The 14,103-nt window shown below is 45.7% G+C and overlaps 1 protein-coding gene across 5 annotated transcripts in view; it reads right to left on the bottom strand.

The window, feature by feature from the left end:
- The window catches only part of LOC122550867 (CRACD-like protein), a 203,279-nt gene that overhangs the window by 61,669 nt on the left and 127,507 nt on the right, over positions 1–14,103 (bottom strand). For all 5 annotated transcript variants that reach the window (XM_043692229.2, XM_043692230.2, XM_043692228.2 and 2 more), the window contains exon 2: positions 8,538–8,614. In XM_043692229.2, coding sequence (XP_043548164.2) covers positions 8,538–8,601 — 64 coding nt within the window. In that variant the 5' untranslated portion in view covers positions 8,602–8,614. The remainder of the gene's footprint in view (positions 1–8,537; positions 8,615–14,103) is intronic.

Raw genomic sequence — 14,103 nt, 5'->3', positions numbered from 1 at the left:
AGTTAACGTTTCAGGTCAAGGCACCCTATCTCAGAACTGATGATAGCTCGGAAAAGGTTTGTTTTTATGCAAAAGATAGGGTAGGGGGAGGGGGTAAGGAATAAACAATACATGGAGAGCTCAAAGAGAGAGAAGGACCGTTAGACAGGTAAAGGAATGGATAATGATCAGCTTGGGAGAATGAATTGGTATTAATGGGGACAATTAGTGGCTAACAATGTGTGTAATAGCAGACAATGTGATAACAAAGCCTGGTGTGTGGGGGTTGGGCTAGGGACATGTGAAAAGACATCTCAAACCCCAAAACTGTTGAAGTTGCTGTTGAGTCTGTAAGGCTGTAGAGTTCCCAAGCAGAAAATTTCTATTGGTTTTTATTTACGTAGAATTTCGATTGGTTATTGACAGCTGTTTCCTACACATTGGAGGGATTCTGCTTTAGAATTGGGCTAATATATTCAACTCAGGAAAAGGCTGGACAAACTTTAATATGCATCACCTGACTATTTTTATTACAGGTGTCTGTTGGCCCAACTTGCAGGTCATCCAAAATATTTGAAAAAGATGAAGGAAACTGGCAAGTTAAGAAACAGAAATTGGGCCAATCTGAAGTTGCTGTTTCTTTGAAGTTAACGGAACAGTTCCTGAATACGCAAGACTTGTCATTCCCAGAAAAAACTCAAGATGTTAAAGTACACTGGAACAATGGCCACTTTCTGCTCAGGCTGAAGAAACAACTTCCTTTCAGTAGATGTGAGACGCAGCTCAGGGGTAGCATTCTGAATCCGGGAATCCGGACTTTGAATGTACAATCAATGCTGAGCACTTCAATCCAGAGAACTGGATTCCAAAGAAGGTCTTTGGAAAAGTTATTGGACTCGAAACGTTAACTCTTAACTCTTTTTTTTCTCTCCACAGGTGCTACGAGACATGCTGAGTTTCTTTGGCACGTTCTGCTTTGATTTCAGATCTCCAGCATCTGCAGTACTTTGCTTTTATTGGAAGGTTTTCTTAATATTTGTTAATATTTAACGTTAACAAATATTAATATTTAAATCTGTGACTAGAGCTGTCAAACTGAGAAGTGACAACTTCCACTGCAGTTTGTGCGAAAGATGCTTCCCCAATTTTGCTCCTCTACATTGGGGAGACAGGCCGCCTACTTGCGGAACGTTTCAGAGAACACCTCTGGGACACCCGCACCAACCAACCCAACCGCCCCATGGCTGAACACTTTAACTCTCCTCCCACTCCGCCAAGAACATGCAGGTCCTTGGACTCCTCCATCGCCAGACCATGGCAACACGACGCCTGGAGGAAGAGCGCCTCATCTTCCGCCTAGGAACCCTCCAACCACAAGGGATGAATGCAGATTTCTCCAGCTTCCTCATTTCCCCTCCCCCCACCTTATCTTAGTCCCAACCCTCCGACTCAGCACCGCCTTCTTGACCTGCAATCTTCTTCCCGACCTCTCCGCCCCCCACCCCCTCTCTGGCCTATCACCCTCACCTTAACCTCCTTCCACCTATCGCATTCCCAACGCCCCTCCCCCAAGTCCCTCTTCCCTACCTTTTATCTTAGCCTGCTTGGCACACCTTCCTCATTCCTGAAGAAGGGCTTATGCCCGAAGCGTCAATTCTCCTGCTCCTTGGATGCTGCCTGACCTGCTGAGCTTTTCCAGCAATACATTTTTCAGCTCTGATCTCCAGCATCTGCAGCTCTCACTTTCTCCTTTGCTCCCAAGTAGCCAAGCTCTCATCGTTTTTCTCAACATTGTGAATCTCATCTGGCCATTCTCTCCAGAATTTACCAACTGACTTGCTCATTGCTCATGTCTTTCAGGAGCTTGGAAGATTCCACCCTCTTGTTCTGGATTCCTCCACCAGAGGAAATCATTAACTGCTGCTACCATGGCTGATCTCTGAAATGAAAGGAATACAAGCCAAGTTCATATTACTTCTTCTCACATGTAATCCTTCAAGCCCTTCTGGCATTCTTATGAATTTGCACTCCATCTTTTCCAAGGCCAAGATGTCTTACTTGAGACAATAAGGACTGCAGATGCTCGAAGCAAGAGTCAGTAGATGTGAAGCTGGAAAAGCACAGCATCTGAGGAGCGGGAAAGTCAACATTTTGGGCCGAAACACTTCATCAGGACTGGGGAGGGGGAGGGGAGAGCTGAAGTAAATAGAGGGAGGAAGGTTGGGGCTGGGGAACGGTAGATAGGATGGATGATAAGTGGATGCATGTAGGGGGTTAGTGGGAAGCATGGAGCAGATAGGTGAGTGGGGCTTCACTTGTGTCATAATGCCTCCATCCCCAGCCTTATCCTATGCCTGGCCTCCCTTCCCACCAACATCCCCCCCAACCCTCAACTTCCCAGATCCCCTGACCTGACCTAACCTAACCTGTCCATCTTCCTACTCACTTACCCGCTCCACATCTATTGGCTCTTTTTGTATTTGCGGTTTGGTGCCCAAGGTTCTATATGACTGAAGCATCACTTATTCATTTTTGGATCCTAATTCCTTTCAGGTGAAGGCCAACATATCATTAGCGTTCCTTATTAATTTGTGTATCTGTCTATCAGTTGAGCCTCTTCAGGTACTGTTTCTCTGTTTAAAAAACTGAAAGATCTGGGTTGCTGTCAATCAGAAACAGAAACAGAAATTGCTGGAAAAGCTCAGCAGGTCTGGCAGCATCTGTGGACAGAAATCAGAGTTAATGTTTTGGGTGGCGTGACACTTCTTCAGAACTGTTTGTTTATTCTCTTTTATTCTTTACAGGGTGTGGGTACCAGTGTTAAGGTCAGGAATTGTCCATCGCTAATTGCCCTTGAACTGAACCATTTCAGAGTCAACCGCATTACTGTGACTCTGGAGTCAGACATAGACTAATCAGTGAAAACATAGCAGCTTCTCTTCTCTAGAGGACATGAATTAACCAGGTTTTTTTAAAATGGAAATTGACAGTGTTTGTCATTAGAGATTACCTCCAGATATCAGAACTGAACTTAAATCCACCAGCTGCTGTACAGAGATCTGAATGCAGGCCCCATGACTTATATCCTGGGCCTCTGCATTACAGGACCCGTTAAAAATCACACAACACCAGGTTAAAGTCCAACAAGTTTTTTTGGAGATATGAGTTTTCGGCACGCTGTCCCTTCGTTAGGTAGCTAGCTGAAAGGATAGCGTGACAAAAGTTTGTACTTCCAACTAAACCTGTTGGACTATAACCTGGTGTTGGGTCATTTTTAACTTGTTTCACCCCAGTCCAACACCGCACCTCCACATTACAGGCCCAGTGACATTATCACTGCCACTCCTTCCACTTGTGGGGCCAATTGTGTTCATAAACTGAGACAGAAACCAATTTAAAACAACTATTACAATGCTTTCCTACCACAATTGCATTGCTGACACACACATGAACTGGATGAGGGAAAAATGTGACCCTAGGCTACAAATATCAAACAGGTGAAAATGCCAAGGTGATTTAAAATCCCTATCCAATCTGGTTCATGAATTGTAATTATATTCTAATTTAATTAAATATGGAGATACACAGATATCATGACAGGTATGACACCGGAGGGTTGTGGGAGGTGCTGCTGTAGTGGTAATGTTAATAGACTAATAAACCAGAGACAAAAAGTATGGCACTGGAAAAGCAAAGCCGGTCAGGCAGCAACTGAGCAGCAGGACAGTCGACGTTTCATTCCTGATAAGAGCTTATGCTCGAAATGTCGACTGTCCTATTCCTCAGATGCTGCCTAACTGGCTGCGATTTTCCAGCACCACACTTTTTGACTCTGATCTCCAGCATCTACATTCCTCACCTTCTCCTAACAAACCAGAGACCAGGCTAATATTCTAGGGCATAAATTCAAATCCTATCATGGCAGATGGTGCAATTTTAAATCCAGATTTTAATGAATTCAAAGCTCACCTATTGGCAACCATGCGATTATAGTCAATTATCTTAAAAACCCATCTGGTTTGCTAATGGACAGGAAATCTTCCAGCTTTACTCAATCTGGCCAACATATGTCTTCAAATCCAGAGCAATATGGCTTACTTTTAACCGCCCTCTGAAATGGCCTAGCAAGCCATTCAATTCCAGGGCAGTTCAGAATAGGTAATTAATGCTGACTCAGCCAATGACACACACCATGACGAAGAGACGTAAAATAACATTGCTAAGAACAGCCTTGTGCACTGGTCTAAGATTATAGATATTACGTTTTGTAGAGCCAAAAATTAAGATCAGGAAAATCTTAATGAAATCAGTGAGATGTCTCCTGCTGTATTAACGGGTGTTATCCTCTTGTACTTCCATTCCTAAATGGTCCATTTTGGTTCATGGAAGTCCAGGAGCACTGCATGAATGGCTCACTTTCCTTGTAGTATGCAATGGCCCAAACCAATGTTCTGGAGACATGGGATTAAATCCCAGCAAGACAGACAGTGAAATTTGAATTCATAAATAAATCTGGAACTAAAAGATAGCCTAATGGCAATGTGCAACCACTGTCAATTGGTGTGAAGACCCATCTGGTTCACTAATCTGCTTTAGGGAAGGGAATCTTCTATCCGTACCTGTTCTGGTTTACATTCCTTGACGTACAGTTATGTGGTTGACGCTTAAGTGCCTTCTGAAATGGCCTTGCAAGCCACTCTGGTCAAAAGCAATTCTGGATGAGCTACAAATGCTTGTGACGTCCTCATCCAAAGTAAGGATAAATAAAATAAGATGGTGGGTTAAGCCTTGAAAAGTATCCCCATGCAACATTTGCCTTGTTCTTCTAGGTGGTGGCGCTCATGCATTTGAGGAATGTTACTGCAGAAGCTTTGTTTACTTGGTGCAGTGCACCCCATAGGCAGTTCACTGACCCCACTATCATTGTGTGTATGTTCACATTAATCTGCTCCTGGATTTATTCTTGTTACAGCCCTTATGGGAATTGGTTTAGCTCAATTGGCTGGATTGTTGGCTTACTGAGCAGTATGATGCCAACAATGTGGGTTCAATTCCCATCACCGGTTTGAGGTTACCATGAAGGACACTTCTTCTGAACCTCTTCCCTTGCCTGAGGTCTGGTGGCCCTCAGGTTATATCACCACCAGTCACTTCTCTTAAATGAGAGCAGCCCCTATGGTCTGGTAAGACTATGGCGACACAACAACAGGTTTTATATCATTGCACATAGCAATAAAAATTCCTCTCTGTCTGCCATCTTACCATTGCAAAATTTAATTGCCTTTTCCTGATCTTAATTTTTGGCTCTACAAAATGTAATATCTATAATCTTAGACCAGTGCACAAGGCTAAAATGTACACACAGTCAGCTGTAAATCATTCTTTTTATTACTGATGATCAAATGCATTTGTATAACATTATTCAATCTACTACTTTAACAGTTAATCTATTTATGGTAACCAGGAACATGTCACCAATACTATCTGAATTAATGGCTCAGATTTTATGGTAATAATGACACTGAGGCTATGAGCACTCACTGGTATAACACAAATCAATTTCTAACCTGTGCACATGAAATTAAACATGAAAATCAGAAAGTTGTTCCCTGGTTTGTCGTGCTCCACCACTAGCTTCATTGCACTAATACCTCTCAGAAATACCACGTCAGGTTATAGTCCAACAGGTTTATTTGAAACCACAAGCTTTTGAAGCACTGCTCCTTCACCAGGTGAAGTGGCTCTTGTGGTGCAGTGGCAATGACCTTGCCTTTGAGCCAAGTGATCTGGGCTCAGGTCCCACCTCCCCAGGAATATGTCATAACACTTTTGAACAGATTGATTAAAAACATCAAAAATCCCTTTTATCTGCTTTACATATCCCTCTTCCTTAACTTCTTACTTCTTTCCTTATAGCTATTTCAGTTTTTATGCCTGATTTTACATTGTGTTGAATATTCTGACACTTCCTGGTTTAGTTTCGGATTTTCAATCTGAATGATTAAAGAGCAGTATGATGGGATTAGGGTTAGGGTTACACAAATTCACACAGGTTCACAGATTAGGGATCTTCTGCAGCTGATACCACACTACTTTAACATTTTTTAAAAATTTAATCATGGAACATGGGTGTCTATTGCTCATCCCTTATGGGCTTGAGAATGCGGTGGTGAGCTTCCTTCTTGAACCACTGCAGTCTATGTGCCGTAGGTAGACTCACAATACTGTTATGGAGGGAGTTCCAGGATTTTGATTCAATGTCACTGAAAGAATAGCAATTTATTTCTAAGTCGGGGAACTTGTTCCCATTTATCTGCTGCTCTTGTTTTTCTCAATGGAAGTGGCTGTGGTGTTTGAAGGTGCTGTCAAACGATCTTTGGTGAATTCCTACCGTGCGTGTTATGGTTAGGGCACACTACTGCTACTAAGCGTCGATGGTGAAGGGAATAGATCCTTGTGGATGTGGGAGAAAGTGAGTTGAAAAGTGTGGTGCTGGAAAAGCGCAGCAGGTCAGGCAGCATCCGAGGAGCAGGAGAATCGACGTTTCGGGCATAAGCCCTTCTTCAGGAATGAGGCTGGTGTGCCAAGTGGGCTGAGATAAAAGGTGGGGGTGGGGGTGGGGGAATTTGGGGGAGGGGTGCTGGGAAAACGATAGGTGGAAGAAGGTGAGGGTGAGGGTGATAGGCCGGAGAGGGGGTGGGGGCGAAGAGGTCGGGAAGAAGATTGCAGGTAAAGAGGGCGGTGCTGAATCCGGGGGTTGGGACTGAGATAAAGTGGGGGGTGGGGAAATGAGGAAGCTGGAGAAATCTACATTCATCCCGTGTGGTTGGAGGGTTCCTAGGCGGAAGATGAGGCGCTCTTCCTCCAGGCATCGTGTGGCCAGGGTCTGGCGATGGAGGAGTCCAAGGACCTGCATGTCCTTGGCGGAGTGGGAGGGAGAGTTAAAGTGTTCAGCCATGGGGCGGTTGGGTTGGTTGGTGCGGGTGTCCCAGAGGTGTTCCCTGAAACATTCCTCAAGTAGGCGGCCTGTCTCCCCAATGTAGAGGAGACCACATCGGGTGCAGCGGATACAGTAAATGATGTGTGTGGAGGTGCAGGTGAATTTGCGACGGATATGGAAGGATCCACTGGGGCCTTGGAGGGAGGTGAGAGGGGAGGTGTAGGCGCAAGTTTTGCATTTCTTGCGGTTGCAGGGGAAGGTGCTGGGGGTGGAGGATGGGTCGGTGGGGGGTGTGGACCTGAAGAGGGAGTCGCAGAGGGAGTGGTCTCTCTGGAACGCTGATAGTGGGAGGGGGGGAAATATATCCCTGGTGGTGGAAATGACGGAGGATGATACGATGTATCCGGAGGTTGGTGGGGTGGAAGGTGAGGACCAGTGGGGTTCTGTCCTGGTGGCGATTGGAGGGGCGGGGTTCAAGGGCAGAGGTGCGGGACGTGGAGGAGGTGCAGTGGAGAGCATCGTCAACCACATCGGAGGGGAATTTGCGGTCTTTGAAGAAGGAGGCCATTTGGGCTGTTTGGTAGTGGAACTGGTCCTCCTGGGAGCAGATGCGGCGGAGGCGAAGGAATTGGGAATATGGGATGGCATTTTTACAGGGGGCAGGGTGGGAGGAGATGTGATCTAGGTAGCTGTGGGAGTCGGTCGGTTTGTAGTAAATGTCTGTGTTGAGTCGGTCGCCCGAGATAGAAATGGAGAGGTCTAGGGAGAGGAGGGAGGAGTCTGAGACGGTCCAGGTAAATTTGAGGTCGGGGTGGAAGGTGTTAGTAAAGTGGATGAACTGTTCAACCTCCTTGTGGGAGCACGAGGTAGCGCCAATACAATCATCGATGTAGCGGAGGAAAAGGTGGGGAGGGGTGCCAGTGTAGCTGCGGAAGATGGACTGTTCCACATATCCAACGAAGAGGCAGGCATAGCTGGGGCCCATGCGGGTGCCCATACCTACTCCTTTGGATTGGAAGAAGTGGGAGGATTGGAAGGAGAAGTTGTTAAGAGTGAGGACCAGTAAGGATGTGGGGTCAGTCAAGCAGGCTGCTTTGTCCTGGATGGTGTCAAGCTTCCTGAGTGTTGTTGGAGCTGAACCAATCCAGGTAAAGGGGGAATATTCCATCACATGCCTGATGTATGCCTTGCAGATGGTGGACAAGCTTAGGGCAATCAAAAGGTGAGATACTCGCTGTATATTCCTAGCCTCTGACCTGCTCTTGTAGCCACTGTGTTTATATGGCTAGTCCTGTGGTAACACCCAGGATGTTGATGGTATGGTATTCAGTGATGATAACGCCATTGAATGTCAAGGGGAGATACTCAGATTGTCTCTTATTTGAGATGGTCATTGCCTGGCATTTATGTGACATGAATGTTTCTTGCTTGATAATATTGTTTGCCTGCTGATTTGAAAGCCCACAAAAATTCAGCAGCAGTTTAAAGTGTTGTTCCTTTTCCAAGGGCTGGAATATCAATGTTCTCTTCTCATCAGTTCAAACATCCTTTGACTAAAAATAACAAGTAATCTTAATATTTCTAAATATCTACAATAGATTAGTTCTAATCTATTTACCTGAGCCATCTTCACCGGGACCTTCAGACTCACGCATCTTGCTCTCTGTTAGACCTGTGGCCATGAAAATACTCTCACTGGAAAAGAGACATGTAGAGAATTTTAATCTTTCTGAACTGAATTGTTTCAGGGTAATACAAAGTTTAAATGGTCACAATTTTTGTTGTACAGTATATGTAGCACACATTCTCCCCTTTAAAGGTGGTTTTTGTACCTTCCCTATGTTATGTTTCCTTTCCTGACAGCAATGAATCACGTTGGGATATGCTTCCATGGAGACTCAAAAATTCTCTGGAACCTCATCCAAATCACTACTCATTTATTTACATAATCATAGAATCCCAACAGTGTGGAAGCAGGCCATTAGGCCCATCAAATGCACACGGATCGTCCAAAGAGCAACTCATCCAGACCACCACCACTACCGCTCCGCACCCCACCCACCCCCCATCTCTGTAAAACCTGCATTTCCCATGGCTAACCCACCTAACCTGCACACCCCTGGACACTGTGGGCAATTTAGATTAGATTAGATTCCCTACAGTATGGAACAGGGTCCTTAGGCTCAACAAGTCCACATCGACCCTCCGAAGAGTAACCCACCCAGGCCCATTTCCCTACCCTATATTCACCCCAGAACTATGGGCAATTTAGCATGGCCAATTCACCTGACCTGCACATCTTTAGATTGTGGGAGGAAACCTATAAAGACACAGGGAGAATGTGCAAATTCCACACAAACAGTTGCCAGAGGCTGGAATCAAACCTGGGTCCCTGGTGCTATGAGGCAGCAGTGCTAATCACTGAGCCACCGTGCCAGCATGGACAATCCACCTAACCCGCACATCTTGGACTTGTAGCCACTTGATCAAAAGGAACACGTTTAATGTTTCACTAGAAATATTGGTGATGAGCCATAAACTGCTCCAGATACAGTGGCCAATTCTTCCATGACAACATTCAAACAAAGCTCAAACCTCAGAATATAATGGCCTCACCGTCAGACATGGCTGCCCCTTGAAAGAAGTTATCCTGGTGAGCTCAGCCATTTGTACAGCTCTTTGCCTACAATGATGCATCACATTTTGATATGTACCATATATTTCACACTATGATGCGAATGTAAATATAACTGGAATTTGCATTTACATAGCACCACGTCTTTCATTGCCAATCAGCTACTGTTGAAGTATCGTTGCCAAAGCTCCTCTTACAGATGCACAGCCACACGGCAGCCTGAAAGGTTTTGAAATAAATGTCATGGGCAGCTATGTTAAAAATTGTAAAGGGGATGCACACTAAAAATGGCCACAAACAGCAGTTCCATTTTAAAAGGAGCATTGAGAGTTACTGTTGCAATGTAGGAACTGTGGCAACCAAATTCAGCACAACTTCCTTCCAACAGCAATGTGATAATGAACAGATAATCAGCTTTAGTGGCACTGGTTGTGGGAGAAATCTTGTCTGGCACTTTGTGGAATGAGCCCTTGCCCTTCAAACCGTGCCATGAAATCTTTAATATCCAATTGAAGGGGAAATCTTTCAGTGCAACAACCTCTCAGTACTGCTCTGGAATGCCAGTCTACAACCCAATACGCTTCACAATCACAATGTTGTAGAAGGTGATGTTTGCATTACATTAAAAAGTTCTTGCTACCCTCTGCCATCCTTATTGACCAATGTCTTCCACTTGTGACGTCAAGAACACAAAAACATTGGAGCAGGAGTAGACCCTATAACCTGTTGAATCTATTCTGCCTTTTGATATGATCACAGCTGATCTTGGGCTTCAACACCACTTTCCTGCCTGTTCCCCATTTCCCTGATTCCCTGAAGCCAACAAACTGTCGAGCCCAGCCTTAAATATCTTCAACGTTAAAGCATCTGCAATAGAGAATTTCAAAGACTTGCAGCCCTACGACTGAAGTAATTTCTCCTCATCCAGGATATATATAATCTCTCAGTGTTAGCCTTATCAACCCTTTCAGAGTTTCATATGCTTCAGTGAGATCGCTTCTAATTCTTTAAACGTCGTGAAATATCCACCCAGTTACTCACAGGCCAATCTCCTTGACTGTAAAAATTTTATTCAGTGCATGTGGACACCACAAATAGAAAACAAACTTTGTTCTGTCCTTTGCTTTTATCTGTGACTCCATGTCATTCCCCAAAGTTTGGAGGCAGAGAACACTCACAGCATAGAAGCTACAGCAGGCCATTCAGCCCATTGAGCCTGGTCTGTCATTCAATATGAGCATGGCTGATCCTCTATCTCAACACTATATTCCCACTATCTCCCCAACACCACATTCAATGACTTCCCTTCCAAGGCCTGCGGTGGTAGAGAACTCTGCTGTCTGAGTAAAGGAATTTTCCCTCATTTCAATCCAAAATGATCTGCCCCAGAACCTGAAATGATGATCCCTTGTGCTAGGTGCCCTCTGGCCAGGGGCAATGTCATTTCTGCAACCAGCCGGTCCGGTCCTGTCAAAATTCTACACGTTTCAGTGAGATCCCTCTCATTCTTCTAAAGTCCAGTAAATAAGGTGTGAAAGGGTCAGCGAACCCGAGACGTTAATTCTGATTTCTCTTCACAGATACTGCTAGACCTGCTGAGCTTTTCCAGCAATTTCTGTTTTTGGCCTAGTGAGTACAGGCCTTATCGATCCAATCATTCCTCACATGACAAGCCTGACATCCCATCATTCAGAATAGTGAAGGTTCATTGGTCTCCTTTTAGTGCAAGTATATCCTTCCCTAGGTAGTAGCTTAAAAACACTCCCTACTGGAAGCGATGATATGGACGGCAGACTCCAAATATATTGCTAGCTGTGTGCTGCCTCCACCATGGAGCTCAGCCTATGGGTATGACACATTTATTTGGCATTGGAAGAGAGGATGGAGATTATTGGTGGATTGATGTGACAGACTGAAGTTTTTTTTAGATTAGATTACATTACAGTGTGGAAACAGGCCCTTCGGCCCAACAAGTCCACACGGACCCGCCGAAGCGCAACCCACCCATACCCCTACATGTACCCCTTACCTAACACTACGGACAATTTAGCATGGCCAATTCACCTGACCTGCACCTCTTTGGACTGTGGGAGGAAACCGGAGCACCCGGAGGAAACCCACACAGACACGGGGAGAATGTGCAAACTCCACACAGACAGTCGCCTGAGGTGGGAATTGAACCCAGGTCTCTGGCGCTGTGAGGCAGCAGTGCTAACCACTGTGCCACCGTGCCGCCCTCAAGTTGTTTGCCTTGGAGCAGAGGAGATTGAGTGGGAACATGATTGAGATTAAAATTAAGAAGGGCACAGATAGGATAGACAGGGAAAAACTTGATGGAGGCAACAGTGACCGGGGACATAGATTTAAGGAAATGGGCAGGAAGTTTGGAAGCGATGTAAGGAGAAACCTTTCACCCAGAGGGTGGTGGGGATCTGGAGCTCACTGTAAGGGTGACAGAAGCAGAAACCCTCACAAACAATTAAATAGGATTTCAGAGTTGCACTTGCTATGCCAAGAGATACTGTAGGATTAAAATAGTTAGGTGGTTGTTTTTGACTGGCATGAAGAGGCTTTTTCTGTGCTGTAGATCTCTATGATTCTATGTTTAACACACCTATCATGGGCAGAATTAACCTTTGACATTTTAAATTGCATTCTCACTGGGTGTGATAGCCAAAATATGTGGTAGAGTGGCCAGTGCAGCAAGATGTCTGGATTGTGATGTTGTTTATTGCTCCACAGTTACATTGACTACAATATTCCAGAGGTAGGAGACAGTGCAGATCCTGTTTAAACTTCCAAGGCAATTGTTGGCCATTTCAGTCTGAACATAGGTAAAGATACCATAATCCTCCTGGACTGTGTGGATACTCTCTCATTAGAGAGAGAGCGAAGACTGGTCACTGTAGGGTGGATGTTGTTAGACTTGAGAGGTTTCAGAAAATACTTAAGGATATTGTCAGGGCTGGAGTGTTTGAGCTATAAAAAGAGGCTGAATAGGCTGGGGCTTTTTTTTGCTGGAGTGTCTGCAACTGAGGGGTGACTTTATAGAGGTTTATAAAATCATGCGTGGCATGGATAGGGTGACTAGCCAAGGTCTTTTTCCTAGGGTGGGGGAGTCCAAAACTAGCAGACAGACATAGGTTTAAGGTGTGAGAGGAAAGATTTTAAAAAGGGGTAACTTTTGCATACAGAGGATGATGTGTGTGGAATGAGCTGCCAGAGGAGGTGGTTGGGTACATGAATAGTAAGAGTTTGTATGGATATGGACGAAATGCTGGCAAATGGGACTAGGTCAAATTGGGATGTCTGGTCAGTGCAGATGAGTTGGATTGAAATTACTGCTTCTGTGCTGTATGATCCGATGACTAGTAGCAGTTTAACCTGATGATCATCATGCTTGAGGTGATGGGAGAAGTTGAGAAAGAGGGTCATTCATGGTAACCTCAACCAACATGGGAATTGAACCCACACTGTTAGCATCACTTTATGTTGCAAGTTACCCAGCCAGGAGAAAGTGAGGACTGCAGATGCTGAAGATCAGAGCTGAGAGTGTGGTGCTGGAAAAGCACAGCATTCGAGGAGCAGGAGAATCGACATTTCGGACATACGCCCTTCATCACGAATGAGGCCTGTGGGCCAGGGGACTGAGAGATAAATGGGAGGGGGTTGGATTTGGGGGTAGGTAGCTGGGAAAGCGATAAGTGGATGAAGGTGAGGGAGAAGGTGATAGGTCAAAGGGGGGAGTGATGGATGGGTTCGGAGGGCGGTACTGAGTTGGAGAGTTGGGACTGGGATAATGTGGGGGATGGGAAAATGAGGAAGCTGTTGAAATCCACATTTAGCCCGTGTGGTTGTAGGGTCCCAAGGCAGAATATGAGGCGTTCCTCCTCCAGGTGTCGGATGGTAATGGTTTGGTGGTGAAGGAGGCCCAGGACCTGCATGTCCTTGACAGAGTGGGAGAGGGAGTTGAAGTGTTCAGCCATGGGGCGGTGGGGTTGGTGAGTGCAGGTGTCCCAGAGATGTTCTCTGAAATGATCTGCATGAAGGGGTCCTATCTCCCTGATGTAGAGGAGACCACACCAGGTACAACGGATGCAGTAGATGACATCGGTAGTGGTACAGGTAAATTTCTGATGGATCTCTTGGGACCTTGGATGGAGGTGAGGGGAGCGGTGTGCACAGGTTTTGTACTTTCTGCGGGGGCAGGGAAAAGTGCCAGGAGTGGGGTGCGGGCTGCTGGACCTGAGGAGGGAATCGCGGAGGGAATGGTCTTTCCGGAATGCTGATAGGGGTGAAGAGGGAAATATATGTCTGGTGGTGGGGTGCGTTTGGAGTAGTGGAAGTGGGGAGGATGATGCGTTGTATGCAGAGGTTGGTGGGGTGGAAGGACCGGGAGGGGATTCTATACTTGTTGTGTTGGGAGGGGTGGGGTTCAAGGGAGGTGGTGCGTGCAGTGGAGGAAATGCGCTGGAGGGCATCGTCAACCATGTAGGAATGGAAATTGCGATCGTGGAAGAAGGGGGCCATCTGGGACTTGCTGAGGTGG

Source organism: Chiloscyllium plagiosum, unplaced genomic scaffold (genome assembly GCF_037043375.1).
Source record: "Chiloscyllium plagiosum isolate Xiang-an unplaced genomic scaffold, Cpla_swu_hap1 HiC_scaffold_6, whole genome shotgun sequence".
Taxonomy (NCBI): Eukaryota; Metazoa; Chordata; class Chondrichthyes; order Orectolobiformes; family Hemiscylliidae; genus Chiloscyllium; species Chiloscyllium plagiosum.
Note: the sequence above shows the minus strand (reverse complement) of the source record. Positions and strands in the feature narration are given on the sequence as shown.